At 33.3% G+C, this 16,238-nt stretch overlaps 3 protein-coding genes across 3 annotated transcripts; 1 reads left to right on the top strand and 2 right to left on the bottom strand.

The window, feature by feature from the left end:
- The first annotated feature begins 7,734 nt into the window (after positions 1 to 7,734).
- Positions 7,735 to 10,895, top strand: LOC107612810 (serine carboxypeptidase-like). The gene is made up of 9 exons (XM_016314561.2): positions 7,735 to 8,203; positions 8,645 to 8,813; positions 9,041 to 9,160; positions 9,263 to 9,406; positions 9,507 to 9,657; positions 9,812 to 9,900; positions 10,010 to 10,268; positions 10,384 to 10,517; positions 10,594 to 10,895. The coding sequence occupies exons 1-9, from the start codon at positions 7,836 to 7,838 to the stop codon at positions 10,714 to 10,716; spliced, it is 1,557 nt and encodes a 518-aa protein (XP_016170047.1). The 5' UTR covers positions 7,735 to 7,835; the 3' UTR covers positions 10,717 to 10,895.
- A 95-nt stretch (positions 10,896 to 10,990) lies between these two features.
- LOC107612811 (replication factor-A carboxy-terminal domain protein) lies at positions 10,991 to 12,060 on the bottom strand. The gene is made up of 3 exons (XM_016314562.3): positions 11,767 to 12,060; positions 11,534 to 11,654; positions 10,991 to 11,382 (listed from the first exon to the last, which is right to left on the bottom strand). The coding sequence occupies exons 1-3, from the start codon at positions 11,998 to 12,000 to the stop codon at positions 11,207 to 11,209; spliced, it is 531 nt and encodes a 176-aa protein (XP_016170048.1). The 5' UTR covers positions 12,001 to 12,060; the 3' UTR covers positions 10,991 to 11,206.
- Positions 12,061 to 12,301: 241 nt separating this feature from the next.
- On the bottom strand, positions 12,302 to 14,485 carry FUC1 (alpha-L-fucosidase 1). The gene is made up of 3 exons (XM_016315995.3): positions 13,810 to 14,485; positions 13,421 to 13,663; positions 12,302 to 13,333 (listed from the first exon to the last, which is right to left on the bottom strand). Exons 1-3 carry the CDS (start codon positions 14,352 to 14,354, stop codon positions 12,535 to 12,537), a joined length of 1,587 nt encoding a protein of 528 aa, XP_016171481.1. The 5' UTR covers positions 14,355 to 14,485; the 3' UTR covers positions 12,302 to 12,534.
- Positions 14,486 to 16,238: the final 1,753 nt, after the last annotated feature.

Raw genomic sequence — 16,238 nt, 5'->3', positions numbered from 1 at the left:
AAGAAACGCAGATGGAACTGCTACAAAGAAACACAGACAAAATGCAGACGGAACTACCACGAGAAAACGCAGACGAAACTGTCACGAGAGAACACAGATGGAACTGTCACGAGAGAACGCAGACGGAACTGCTGAAAGAGAGCAAAAACTATATGATTTCTTCATGAGAATAGGTAAGCAGCGGATGGCAATGGTATTTGATCATACGACTCGAAAAAACACCCAAGACAGAAAAAATAGGCTAGTCGGTGAGGTGAAAACCCATCAAAAGAGTGACAAAAGGGAAAGAAGAATGGCATAGAAAAAAATACAAAAACTATGGCGATTTCATCGCAAGAAAAACAACCTATCCTCTTCAAGGAGGATACCATGGCTCTGATACCATGTTAGAAACAAGAGACTAAATTGGAAGAAGGATTTGTGTATTATTGAGTGTATTCAAGTTGTCTATTCAAATTGTCTGGAATGATACAATATAGAAGGGTATTTATAGGGACTAAGAGAATCGTAATAATAAAGACGTAATATTCTATAATAGATATTCAGATATACTAAATAATTCTAATTGATCCTAATTATATTCTAACAAGAAGAAACAAAAATTTACGAAAACAGCAAAACTAATTTTTTTTTTCACGGTATCCCCCAATCCTGCAGGACAAGAACTAATCTGTCACGGATTTAAGCTCCATTTAAGGGTTTGTGCTGGCCAATGAATTGCTGCATGCACAAAGCGAGATTTGAACTCTCGACACTTGCTTAAGCAACTTAGTAAGCTAACTACTAGACTAATCCAACTTAATTACCATACTTACCATCAACAACTAAATGGATCAACACCATACCACTATTTATAACTTGAGCAGGATCTGTTGATAAATAAGTCAACACCTGTCTCTTTGTTCCTAAAAATTCTTTTCAAATATTTCAAGTTGTCGCAAAAAATCTAATTAACCATTTTTTACACTCCTCTTTTCCACTAGACTCTCCTGTCCAACACTCAAAGTGTTGTCTAATCCTACCTAAAATGACCCACGTTCTACTAAAGTACGTTCGTTATTCATGCACACCAAAATCTACTAGGTAAACTCACAGTCAAAGAACAAGTGATGAATGAATTTAATATCCTTCTTACACAAAGTACAAATATTATCACTATTACTAATAATTCTTAGTCTACTCAATCTCTGTATAGTTTTCACACTGTCCACCATAAACAAATTATGCAAATAATTCAATTTATGGAAGAACCAATCTTTTTCAAATTGCTCTAGTGTAACAGTAACTGGTTATGTCTTTCGGTAGAATTTTTTCCTGCAAAATCTGCAGAAAAAAAGTTAGTAAAAAATACATATTTTTTATCAAATTTTTACATCACTCTATCCGCTCTACCAATTGTTAGTTTAACTAGCCTTAACATGTCATGAAGTTGGTTAAGAAGTTCCAACTCTCATTAGTAAAGATTTTTTCTCCAATTAAAATTTTATATTCACGCTAGTCAATTCCATAACTCACAATCTCCTATCACAAATAAAAAAAAAAACTCTTAAAAAATTATCTTTCAAATAATTATATTGTAACTATGTATACTCCTAGAATTGAATTCTCCTTCCATCTTCTGACTCCATAGACACTCTACTAATTATCTTATTTCTAACGGAAACAAGATTGAAAATTAAAGACTTGATTTACTAAAAAACGTGCTAAGTAAATTTTAACCGTACATGAATATAAATAGTTATTTTGGTTTATCCCTTGTATGTCAAGAAATTAAAGTAGTTATCTTGTTAGTTGGTTTGCTAGTTGACGGTTACTTTCTTGCTAAGTCATCATCTCATTGTAAACCATCTTGTGGTTTGAAATGAATCATAGTCCATACCCTATCAAAAACTCAGGTTTTCACACACCATCCTTTACAAGGGAAACTTCAATTTTATTCTCCTTTTCCAAACCTATAATAAATTCAAGTTCGAACTTCTCAACAATAATATACCATCATAATTTAATATATTTAGTCAAATTGTTTATCATAATACGCAATATATGTCCACATCTTGTTAGTAGTTATCTTATAATTATATCCAAAATCGATACCAAAGGGTATGCCATGATTTTCGCATTTTAATTTATTTAAGCAATTAATTAAAATATAAAAACAAGATTATTTAAATTCCCATCTTTTGCAACAAGAAGAAAAACTATCTTCACGGGTCCCCCAAGCATAATACATCATTATACCAAAAGTCTCGAACCCAATTTCCAATAGATTAGAATATAATTATCCACCAATTATTATGTAGCCATGACGATTATAGCGCAATAGAATCATATCATCAACTACTTGCATTGCACCAATCAATATATGCTACCCTTTAACCGTATATAAATATAGATGCTTTATCCAATCGAGTCATTGCCATAATCTTATCATCCCTTCAATTTTTCCATATGGACAAATAGATAAGGAATATATCTTTATATTTCTGATTATATATAAGGACAACAAATACAAATAATGTTGAAACAAGCTTACGTTTCTACATAACTTGCATTACTTGGGTTTTTTAATAATAAATTCCAATGGATCCGAACACCCTTCATTGAAATGCAGAATTGCAGATGAGGATTGTGATGTGACAACCGGGTTATCTTCATCTTAATATAGGTTAATAAGTAGTTTCACATCTTAGTTAAAGCAATTAAAATTCTTCTATTTCAAATAAATGAATTGTTCTTGCCTTACTACTCCAAGGTATAACTCGTCCTCTGATAAGGTCGGTAGACTTCTCGACTAGACCAAGATATACATCAGCAATGGATGAACGGCGAGGGTGGATATCTGTAAAAGCACTCCAACGCTCAAGTTAGTGTAAAGTGGATAATAGATCTTATCTTAGAAAGAGTGACATACCTTCTGTAACTTTCTTGTCTGCTTTATATTTTAGCGAAAAAGGTCAGGATGTAAGGCTCAAGAAGAGGATTAATTGCATATCCGACGTTATTGATTTAAAGTTGTTTATGGCTATTATGAAATCGTCGGTTATAATTAGAGTTTAGATATTACCGAGCTATAACTTGTAACCGATGTTTACTGGTCATATCATGAATAATTTTGTTAATTTCATTTTTTGTTACAGAAAATAGCATCCAATATAGATGAGTATGCTTTTATTGATTACTTTCACTATCACTATGAATGAATATATATCACTTTGAAGTTTTAATAAAGTTTTCTATCAAAACTTCAAATCAGAAAGTTGCTTGCCAGATACATTGCTTTCACCTTATCTTTATATTATTGTTAATTTTTTTGTACAACATATATATCTTCACATCTCATGAACCTATCCTAAATACTATAGTCACTCACGATTATGATTAATTGGCTTGTTAATTATAAGCACAGAAACCAGCACAAATGGTACGGTGTTCCTACTTAACCACGATCCACAATTTAAGTCGTGCAAGAGAAAACTTGCATTAAAAGTGAATTGACATTTTGATTTTGATATGACCTAAATAATTAAAGTGTTTAGGCCTATTATTGGATAACTAAGCCCAAACAGCTGATAGTGCTTAATCTTTACCCCTATTAATAACATATCCTTTCATTCCTTTCAGGGAAGACAAGTTGTATGTGTATGCTAAAATGAAAGTTCAGATTTACTGTAATTGCTATATCTATATATATGGAATTAAACCCTATTATTCTTGAGTGGCCGGGTAAAAAACAGTACTAAACCCTATTAAGTTATATGACAGACACATTTGAATGATTTTTATATTAACTTTAATTTCAACAAGCTATTATTAATAGATCATCAATTGTGAAATTTTTATTATATAAGTTGAGAGTTTTAAGAATATATCAACTTTAATTTAATTTTAACCATTTGTTCACGATGTTATTATAAACAAAAATACTATTTGTATACCAAAATCAGTTACCAATATATTTGTATATAAATATATGTGGTTTAATTTATTTTTCAATATATATTTATATTTCAACATCTATTTTAATTTATACTTATACCTAACTTTGTTGGCTGATTTTGGTGCACATACACGTAGCATAGTCATGTTATAAATTATGTCTAGAATCAAACTATTTTAAAAGTTTAAATTAAGGTATAAACTCACAAATAATTATTTTTATGTGAAATTGATAATTAAAAGTTATTAGATTATTATAGGTTAATCAAATATGTTACATTAAATTTATAAATACATCCAAGGACAGATCCATAAAATTTTGATAATAGAGGTAAAATATATATAATATAATAATAATTTTTACAATAAAAATATTATATCTATATAAAGATCAGTTATCAAAATATTTATTAACCTACCATTATGTATTTATGTATAAATATATATGTTGTTTAACTCATTTTTAATATTATTTTATATTTTAATATGTATTTTATATGGACGGTTATTTTTTTTATGTACATATAGCATAATTATTGTTATAATTATATTTTGTTATTGTAAAATATGATTAATTTTCAAAATATCTAATTTATAAATTAAAATACTAAAATATTAATTTAAATAATAATATATAATTTAAAATTATATTTTTTAGCTTTTATATTTTTTTAAAAAATTGAATAATTTTTTTCTTAACAATAGAATCGAAATATATCTCTTTATATATATATATATATATATATATATATTTAAAAATTTATTTCTCATATAATAGAAGCTAACTTTTACTGATATTCATAGTTGAGAAAGTTCTTTTAATTAATGTAGTTGTTATGTAAAAAATTAAAACTAATTTTAAAAGAAAATAAATAATACTCTTTTAAGTCGATTTTTAATAAAAAAACATCAATTTTATTTAAATTGAGAATTAATTATTCTAATAGACATCTAATATAAAATTTTTAAATTGACTATTAAATACTAAAACTTAAATAAAAAATTATTGTAGAATCAAATTTAATAATTTAATAAAAATAAATAAATATTATTATCATTATATATTATTAAAAAAATTATAAATTATAATATGATATTTATCCCCACAATAATATAGATAAATTTATTTATGAAAATAACTATACTTAACTCTTCACCTTAAATTAAACCTATAAATACATAAATAATAACAATCTCATCTCCATTAATTAATATCTCAAGGTAGTATAGTAGATTAGTAGTGACAACTTACAAATTCCAAAAAAGAATTGAAAACAATAAATAAATAAAGAAGTAAAGAACCAACCCTACATTTTATTTTATAAAAAGGCGTGTCTCATGCAAAGGACCTATATAAATGATAATGGCGCTTTGTGGTGATATAAGCCCTCTCTTGCCTTGCCTACAATGGCCAAAAGAGGACCATTTGCCTTATAATAATATATTTCCTTTTTTATTCCATATTATATATCATTAGGTAATCATGATAACATTCATTTTATTAAATGAAATGCGAAAATACTTGTTTTCCTAATGAAATATTATACATGAGTGTGTAGGTTTTAATTTAATAAAGAAAAACTGAAAAGATAAGATTAAAGTGCAAAGGAATAACGAATGCTTCATCAAAACATTGACTTTTTTTCCCTGTGGGCCTTAGAAGGCATTGACTTGACCTCAACACAAATCAGGTTTGGAAGAGGGATTGAATATATATCAATCATCAATAACCCAAATTCAAGTTGCTTTTGGGCTTCAAATTATTTATTGGTTAAACAACACCTTTTACCCAAAAAACTAGCTAAGACAGGAAGCCCAAGAAAACTTTCATACACATCTTGGTCCTTTCCCCCAGACCCAAACAAATGAAAAAATATATATGTAATATTCTGCTGGGCTTTTTAGGCCCGTTTATATATATATATATATTGAGAGAGGTGCATGCAGCAATCTATTGGCCAGCGGCAGACCCTTAAATGGAGCTCCGATCCGCGACGGATTAATCCTTGGCCTATCGGGCTGGGAGATACCGTGGGCAACCAAAAAAAAAATATATATATATATTGAGAGATAATTATCCTACCTTGTGCATATAGTAATTTATTGGCCAACAGCAAATCCTTAAATGGAACTCATTATCGCAGTGAATTAGTTCTTGACCTTTGGAGAATACCGTTAAAAACCCAAAAAAAAAAAAATGAGAGATAATTTAACTTTAATACACAATGTTGTCCAATTAAATTTATATGTTTAATTTTTTTTAAGTAATAAATTTAATAATTTTATTAGTGTGACAATATATAATTAGTTGTCTGTATAAAATTATTTTACTGAATATCAAAATATCACCAAAGATCGAACTCTTAACCTTTCGGATCTAGAGCTCTGATATCAAGTCATGAAACCACTCATCCCAAAAGCACTAAATCGGACATTTCTAAACCTCTATTGTACACATTGTACAAATATTCCATTGGCTCTCTATACTTCTTCTTATTTTATATATGAACGGAAATCTTAGCGAGTTATGAGAGGATTTTTCGCATGCATAAGGAATAACCATAAGCGATGCTGTGTGATAGAAACATATATAACATAAGTGAGACCAAATATTGTTACTATACATTTATGTAGTCATTAATTCATCGGAATATATATGATTTCGTTATGTGGTTATTTTCATATGCGTCATTGCCCAGAGCGCAAACGATGATAAAGAAATGGGAATGAATATGGTGGCGTCTCATATCTTATATGCGTGCACATAAAGTGGCAAATTACTAACAGAATTAAATCGTGACTCGTATATACAAGTTGTTGATGAAACTAAAATGACGTATCATCACTGAGGTTTTATGCATGAGGAAGAAGACAAGTTCCTTTTTCTCAAAAGTGGCAAAAAGAAAATATTGAGGATTTAATGCGCACACAAACATATATGCAAATGCAAGTGTCACGGGGTCATGGATTGGATCCTCTACTTTGATTCTGAGTTTAAGGCATTATTGGTGGACTTATACGCCACTTTCAGTTATAAGTTGTACACCTACCTTCAACGGAAAACTAACCAATCTCATGTTATTATATTATATGGGCTAAAAAGTGGGACACACTAATATATATGATATGATACTCGTTTATCTATGATGTATATTTTGTCAAAATTGCGTGACCTTTTATTTAAGGCATCACTATTATATCTTACACGCAACACTTTCTTAACCTCCTTTTCTACATAGCTTCACAATTATAGAACACCCCATGCCAATACATATGCATGTGCCATGCTGGGAAAAAAACGAATTAAACTATAAAAAGTAGTAACATACTAACATGCATATATATATAAATAGATAGCAATTGCACTTCTAATTGCATATATATAAACATGATGGTTTTATATATCTTTTGGATTAAATTTTTGTTACTTTGTCTATTTTAATTTTTAGCCATTGTTTATTCAAATGAAAATCGTAAACGGAATAATTAACAAAACGTAGTAGCTAGCATACTTAATACCATATATATGGATATACATATTTTAATAAAAAATAAAACTAAGAATTGATGATTATATATGGAGGAATCCATCCTTGTAAGGCATGCTAACTGAGTTGTCATCCCTCTGTTACATTTTAGTAATGAAATTATACACTTTCCTTTATTAAGATGATTATTCACATGAATATGTTTTTAAATGAAAATTGTAATTAAAATATAAATGAAGGAATATGAAGGCATTTTGATTACACACCTCCAAGAATTCAATTATTTGAAGTTGCTTGAATATATATTGTTAAGTATAATTAAATATTAAGATGAGACTAATAAAGTGCGTAGTGGCAACTGTTAACCCTCCCATACTCAAACACTTTTGAGACTAATTACTATAAATTGAGATGCCATTCATATTTATTTCTACTCATTTCAAAACAAACATCATGGCATCATCTTCTATGTTGTTCTTCTTACTCTCCACCATCTTCCTCTTCATTTCACCTTCATTCTCCTCTCCAGCTCAAACTACAACTTGCCCCTCAGGCGACTCTTTCACGGCCGAGAGCCTCATCAGAGGCCTTAACCTATTCCCTAAAGGCTCCATTAACAGAATAGAGAGTAACACTCATCTTGTCCCTGGAAAGATTGTGAAGAAGAAGCTCACATTCCCTTACAATCTTGCTTCTTCTTCTTCTTCTTCAGGTACATCTGTTCAAGATCTTGGTCATCATGCAGGGTACTATCGCCTTCCTCGTTCCAAAGCGGCAAGGTAAGGAAACTAAACATACATATGAACCCTGCTATGCAATTTGAAGTTCCAATTGAGTTATTTACTTATCAAATTCTCTGCTAGCTTCATGTCAAAGAAAGCTCTGTTGCAGTTCTATGCAGTTATTGAGAGAAATAACTGCCAAGAAGTTGGATATTTTGGTTAACAAAGTTAAATTTCTTGCCACTTTCTCATATAACTCAAGCTGTTTCATGAGTTGTAAAGATTCTTTAAATGATTAAGGCTCAAATATTTATTTATCATCACATGACTTGTACTGGTTTAGGCTTATAAACAATGCTTGCCTGTTTCCTTGCATATTAAGAAACTCAAACTTATTTTTTAGCCAAAATATACATATATTAAGGCACTATCTATGGTCCTAACTGCATGGAATCCCCCCCCCCCCCCCACCCAACTCTCTTCAAATCAATGGTGCAGGATGTTCTACTTTTTCTTTGAATCTCGCAATAAGAAGGAAGACCCTGTTGTCATATGGTTGACCGGAGGACCAGGGTGCAGCAGTGAGCTTGCTTTATTTTATGAGAATGGTCCTTTCCAAATCACAAAGAACTTGTCTCTTGTTTGGAATGAATTTGGCTGGGACAAGGTGCCTATAAATTTTCTCCTGCATTTTCTCTCAAAATATTACTTTAACATGTTCATTCCATGCAAATGCCTCGCTTTTAAGAATAGTTAACAAAAAAGAATGTCATAATTTATGTCTCTCAGCACATTCACACATGGGGCTATGGCTAGTACCTATCTCAGAGAATCAAACTGTTACATTAGCTTTATTGGTTATGGTTGGCATCAATGTTTACTTTTGATTTGTAGGCATCAAATATTCTTTTTGTAGACCAGCCTATTGGGACAGGCTTTAGTTATACTTCTGATGATGATGACATCCGCCATGATGAAGCAGGTGTTAGCAATGATCTCTATGATTTCTTGCAGGTAAAGTCCATTTCATAATTGTGATTAAACAAAACAATTCATAAAGTGAAAATGCATGGTGGTAAAAATAACATGTACACTCCAATTCTACATCAATGACAGGCATTTTTCAAGGAGCACCCTCAATTTGTCAAGAATGATTTCTACATCACTGGAGAGTCATATGCTGGACACTACATTCCAGCTCTTGCATCAAGGGTTCACCAAGGCAACAAAGCAAAGGAAGGAATAATAATCAATCTCAAGGTCTCAAAACTGTCTCATTATATATGTACATTACAAGGTTTGTTAATTGCCTTTACTTGATAATAATTATACTGATTCTCTTGATCAATTTCATAAACAGGGTTTTGCTATTGGTAATGGTTTGACCAATCCGGAAATTCAGTACCAAGCATACACAGACTATGCATTAGACAGAGGACTGATTAAAAAGTCTGATTATGATAGTATCAGCAAGTTGATCCCATCATGCAAAGATGCCATAAAAAGCTGTGGTATGTTATGTTAGGTTACAAATTAAATTTTTTAGCCCCATGATGAATGATCTTAGAAAAGAAAAACACAATGGGAGAAAACTTACCAGCTTATTGCTCAAACAATATGTAATTTTACTTGTTTGACACCCTTAAATTATATTGTATTTGTCAGGTACCGATGGTGGAGATGCATGTATGACTTCATTATATAAATGCAATGCCATATTCAGTCGGATAATGTCCATCGCCGGCGACATTAATGTATGGTATTATAAGAGAACATAGTACACTTTTCTTACCAATCTAATTATTTGCCTAAAAAACACTACCATAGTTTCACTTATGAATTCTTCTACTATTGAAACTGCAGTACTATGACATTAGAAAGAAATGCGAGGGAAATCTGTGTTATGACTTCTCCAATGTAGAGACATTCTTAAACGAGAAGACAGTTAGGGATGCTTTAGGTGTTGGGGACTTGGACTTTGTTTCGTGCAGTAGCACAGTCTATGATGCTATGATGGAGGACTGGATGAGAAATCTCGAAGTTGGAATCCCAGCTCTTCTTGAGGATGGAATCCAGGTTCTTGTATATGCTGGAGAAGAAGATCTCATATGCAATTGGCTTGGTAAGCTTTTTGCAGCCAACTCAATTAATTTGAAGCTAAAGTTGGTTGTGTTGGAAGGACAAAAAAAGAAGTGCAATGATCAGCATTCTTAATGCTTTTGTTTCTCATTGCTCAGGGAATTCAAGGTGGGTTCATGCAATGGAGTGGTCAGGTCAAAAGGAGTTTGAAGTAGCTTCTACTGTCCCATTTTTGGTAGATGGCGCGGCAGCAGGGACTCTTAAAAGCCATGGACCTCTTGCGTTCCTCAAGGTTTGTGTTCAAGGGTGTGTTCTTGAGTTGACATTGTTATATCCACTTTTGATAACTTTATTTTGTGAAAAAACAGGTGAACGAAGCTGGGCACATGGTTCCCATGGATCAACCAAAAGCTGCACTTCAGATGCTAACAAACTGGATGCAAGGGAAACTAACACCGAAAAAGGGTGGAGCCAATGTCTCTCCTAAATGATGGACTCAAAGCAAAAATAACAAGGCATAGCTTGTGATCATATTAACTTGTGGGCATGGCTCCATGCATAATATTTGGGATTGTCTAGCTTCTACTACTATCCCTGAAATTGTGCACAAATCTGTATTTTATTTTATTCATTTAGAAATAAATCTTTGAATAAATATGTTAGTTCAGCATGATGCCACGATCCTCAGTGAATGATCTTTTTCTTTTCTCTTTTACTTTGTCATGCCATTAACTGGCACAAATATTAAAAAAAGAGGACTAAAAATCACACACAAACAAAGGCTGTATAATGAAATAGAGAGTTTTCAGTATGGAGACACCATCCAAACAAGTAAACTAAATGGAGCTAATACTTCTTTCTCATGAATCATGGCTAACATAAAATGAAAATAACTAACATTTATTTCCCACCTTCTTGTACCTTAATTATGCCACTGTAAAATGATTTTCACTTAAAATTTTTACACAAAATAAATTGTGACTATGAACTAGTACGTGATGATGTGTAGTATTCTCTTAAAACCTGAATGATGGGCTGAAATGTAGAGCTCAAGGGAACAGCGGATGCAAGCCTTAGATGTCTAGCATTGCCATTGAGGGGCTTGGTTAGAGTCATAGTGAACATCTCTCCCTCCAGAATCTCATTTACAGTCACACCTGCAGATACAAACCAGGTTCAAAGCTGAATGCAGGACCCAAAAGGAAAAAAAAAAGAAGGAATCTTTCACAGTATAAACTCTATGTTCAAGCTCTACATCATTGAGAGCTTGGATAATCCAAATTCCAAATGAAAGGGGTAGAAGATTACCACAAAAAGGGTGGAGCTTTGCAAAGTGAAAGAAGTCATCTGCAGAACAACCGAACAGAACCCTGGCAACTCTATCGAAGCATATGACACTGAATACCTTTGTTTCTGTCGCAACCGACATCTGCAAAACAAAGCACCCCCACAACAAAATTCAATACTATTTGGTGTAAATAACACAAAGGGTCACAGAAAAAACAGAACTTTGAAGGGGGAAAAAAAGAAGAATAAGATACCAGGATTCGGAAGAGTCTTTTGGAGGCAGAGGAGGCAGAAGCAGGGTGCGGGTGGCAGAATTTGCAGAGGGAAGAAGCTGGGACATCAGAATCATCACCGGAGGGAAAGGAAAGGGTCCTTTCACAAAGAGCGCAGACTCTGTAAAAGAGATCGGTGTGGTCTATCCCTAAAACCGTGCCTGTTAGCATCTGTGTTCTGCTTCCTCTCTCTCCTTGCTCTGCAGCTGCTTCCATCCTCAATTACTATGAATATCTCTATCAACCCTTTTAAAGTTCCAATCTAGTAAGAAAATAATGAATAAATAAATAAAATCCAATTAAAAAGGATATTATGATATGAGCAAATTAAAATAGAACAGTCACAAAAAAAAAAATTAAAATAGAACAAGTGAAAGAATGAGATTTGCACTTAGTTCATTTTTTAACTTACTGAAGTTTTAGTTTATACATATTGGTGAACTTATTAATTTCTTTGATTTATTAATAAACATGTCAACAAAAAAAATTTATCTTAGGAATTTTGAAGGCCAATGCGTGCAAGTTAATAACCATTGAAACTTGGAAGATTTGTTCTTGATACTATGAAAGTAAATTACACAGCAATTTACACAGATTACTGCTCTCCTTATTGAGAGACGAGTCCTCTACAAGATTCTACAAAATACATGGGGAGCAAAACAGATACCAATTCCCACATACATAAATGAGCAAAAAATTTTCTTCTATTTCTGTGTAACATACAACTACAAGAAAAATAACTGAGCAAGTTTACATTGTAGCTGTTGAAGTAGCAGTGTGAGAGTTGTCTTGTGTGATAATATGAATAACTTGAGTTGCATTGAAATGGCTTGTTAATACTGTATCATCATATATGCTGCTCCAAATGGTAACTGGATCCATGTAGATCCCCAAGTATGATATCAGTGGATCAGCTCTAGACTTGCCAATAACAAGCTTCAAATGCTGAGATTTTACTTTTGGAAACATCAAAAGCCTCTGATATCCAATTGTGGTGCCATTTGTAACTCTCTTCCATACATCATCTTGATGCAATGCCTCGAGGTGAAACTCACTCACTCTTTGTCCCATTTGAATAGGCTCTTGTAGTTGCAGAACATTAAAGGATACTAGTTCTTGAAGATCTATGTACAATATCCAACTTGATTGATACTCCTCTGGAGCCCAATAAGTGTATATGCCTTCTTTCAGAACATTGTAGGGACTAAACTGTGAATCACAAGTCCCTCCTCTTCCTCCTCCTTCTCCTCGCGTGCTGCTGGCTTCAAGAAGCGCATTTATAGCTAAATTGTGGGAGAATATAGATCTTCTGAGTTCAGTGAACCCTTGAAGAACTTGGATATCCTCGGGTGAAATGAGACCCGACGAGTTTGGAGGCACATTGAGTAGCAAGTGACAATTTCGACCAACCGACTTATAGTATATTTCAAGCAGATTGATTGCAGACTTTGGAAGTTCTGAAGGATGCCAAAACCAACCAGGTCTGATTGAGACATCACAGAGGGCAGGTACCCACTCATGACCAGCCGGATCTCCCTCGGCCGCATATCTGTTAGAAACAAAGAAAACATTGAACAATCTGAGACAAGGCATAACAAAGCATAGAGCTTAAAGCGTAGGAATTTAAGTAACCCACCGAGGATCATTGTAAATGCCAGCAATTGGAGTGAGACTGGAGTTGTAAATAGACCAACAAGTAGAGGCACCAAGACCAAGTTCATTCCCAACCCACCTAGTGTCAGGACCAGCATCGGAAAATATAATGGCGGCGGGCTGAAGCTGGTGAATGAGAGAGAACCAAGTGTGAAAGAAATACTCCATGTCCTTCTCCCCTTCTCCTTTTGCACCATCCAAAAATACGTCCTTTATCTCTCCATACCTCCCATCAGGAAATGCATATTATGATTAACACAATGTAACCCTATTATGAATCTAACAAGTAACAACTACATACAACTAACATAACTAACTAATCAATTGTAATACCAAATTCGAATTCGAAAACCCAAATATTATTTATTATACCTAGTGAGTAGCTCAGTCATCTGGGCCAAGTAGAACTGATTGTAGAGCAAGGTGTCACCGTAACAGTGCTCGTGTCGATCCCAGGGGGAGAGGTAGATGCCGAGGTCAACGCCGGCAAGTTTGGCGGCGGCGGAGAGGTCAGCGAGGACGTCCCCGGTGCCGGCCTTCCAGGGAGAGGAGCGAACAGAGTAGTTAGTGTATTGGGAAGGCCACAAGCAGAAACCGTCGTGGTGCTTGGCGGTGAGGATGACGCGGTTGAAGCCGTTGACTTTGGCGAGGTGTATCCAGTGAGTGGCGTTGAGGTTGGTGGGGTTGAAGAGGGAAGGGTGTACGTGGCCGGAGCCCCACTCTTGTCCGGTGAAGGTGTTGAGACCGAAGTGGAAGAAGAGGGACATGTGGCTCAGCTGCCATTGGATCTGGAAGGCGTTTGGGAGGGGCAATATGGGAAGTGGCGGAGCCACTGAACAACAGCAACAACAACATGGGAGTAATAGTAATAGGTTGAAAGACAATACTAACCTTAATGGCAGGTTGAGGTTGTCCATGGTGTCTGGAAGGGAAGAATATTGAGTTATGATAAATCAGCGTGGGTTTATAGTTTCAGTCTTTCACTTTGACCAACACAATGGAACACTGCTTTCTCACCATACACCAACACTAGTTCCACATTTTCACTCATTCATAACTTCAAATAAGTGAAATAAGTCAAATAACTATGCAAATTCATTTCCCAAATAATTTTAAATCAATTTTTTTATTTTTTTAAACGGACACTAATTTTTCTAAAAATATATTTTTTGGAATCTAATTGTCTTGTAATAATATTTATTTGTCTAATATGTGTATTAAAAATTTGATTGAAAACAGTAAAAGAATCCATCTATCTTAGTAGATTAATTCTTAAAATTTCAAAGAATAAAAATTTGATGAAATTGTTACATCTAAAATGATTAAAGATCATTTTTGTCGAAGGAAAGTGCTAGGTCCAGCAAGTTTTGTGATTTGTAACCATTAATTAATTATTAATGTTTTTAACAAGATTCTGAAAACCGAACTGATTATCAAACCGCTTTAATCACTGGTTCACTTATTTATTGGTCTAACCAGTCCAACCGATGGTTCAACCGAAAAAATCGTTTTAGAATAAAATAATAAATAAATTATAAAGGACCAAAGATGAGGGTACTCCAAGAACTCCTATTAGATGCAACAGCATTCAACATTATCACATTCTCACACACACATACAAAGCCTTAACTCAGAACAACCATAGCAAGTGACTTGGAAAGAAAATGTAAACACCGAAACAATCACAAGCATACAGAACATGTGAATATTATTATAGCAAACATAATAATAAAATAGCTCTTCTAATGCGTCTTCGAAAATATCCCAAATCAAGAAAATTACATAATCTGATCCACTTGATTCAGAAAGTTACATATATTAGAAAAATTAAGAATCAACTAAATGAAAAAGAAAAGGAAGGCCTGGTTGATTCGATTCAATTGCCTGAGATGAAGAATCAAACAGGGCTGAGAAGCTGAGAGTTTAAATGTTAAACCTCAATATTCAAGTAACATGACTCCATTATTGTTATTATTACACCCTTCTAATGTCACAAATTCAATATATGTTATAGTCCGTTGACACTTGTGTATTCACAACTTGGCCTCATCATTCTGATTCATACCTTAAGTAGAAGAAAAAGTCCCAATAAGCTTTCATTACAATTTTATCCAGAGAGTTGGGGCTTCGGTTCGGAGTTCATGCCAATGGTTCGGAGTTCATGCCAATGATAATGACGAGAGGGATGAATCCGTGACTCAGTAACATAGGCGGTGCAAATTTTAACAAAGTTCACCACAATGATTAACAACAACAAAAAGCACTGAAAGAACACTCAGTAATATAGGCAGTGCAAATTTTAACAAAGCTTATTACAATGATTAACAACAACAAAAAGCACTGAAAGAACAGTGAATCAGTAACATGGGCAGGGCAAATTTAAAATTTAAAAGTTATCAATTTAAAATTTATCATCAAATACAATCGGTGAGCAAAGCCAATCAATCAAACACTGACTGAGCATTCTGTTCTGATTCTGTGACTGGGAAGCAACAAATTCAGCAACAAATTTAACAAATCCTAGTAAAGTCCCGAGTTACAGCAAAAAGGCAAATTTATTGATTACCAATTCAGCAACATGCAGAAATACAGGGAGAAGGGAAATCTGGAAAAGAGAGAACACTAAACCAAAACATTAACCAATAATCACACTAAACTTGCAACCAGCAATTACAAAACAGCAACAAACATTAGTACATTATAAAACATTCCAAAACAGTGATGACACTAAACCTGCATAGTAAATAATCTCAAAGACAATGATCACCAATATCCAGCAAATAAACAATAAATACACAACA

This window comes from Arachis ipaensis, chromosome B8 (genome assembly GCF_059453495.1).
Source record: "Arachis ipaensis isolate K30076 ecotype BB chromosome B8, ASM5945349v1, whole genome shotgun sequence".
In the NCBI taxonomy this organism is placed as follows: Eukaryota; Viridiplantae; Streptophyta; class Magnoliopsida; order Fabales; family Fabaceae; genus Arachis; species Arachis ipaensis.
The sequence above is the reverse complement of the archived record's forward strand: the minus strand, read 5'-3'. Positions and strand labels throughout refer to the sequence as shown.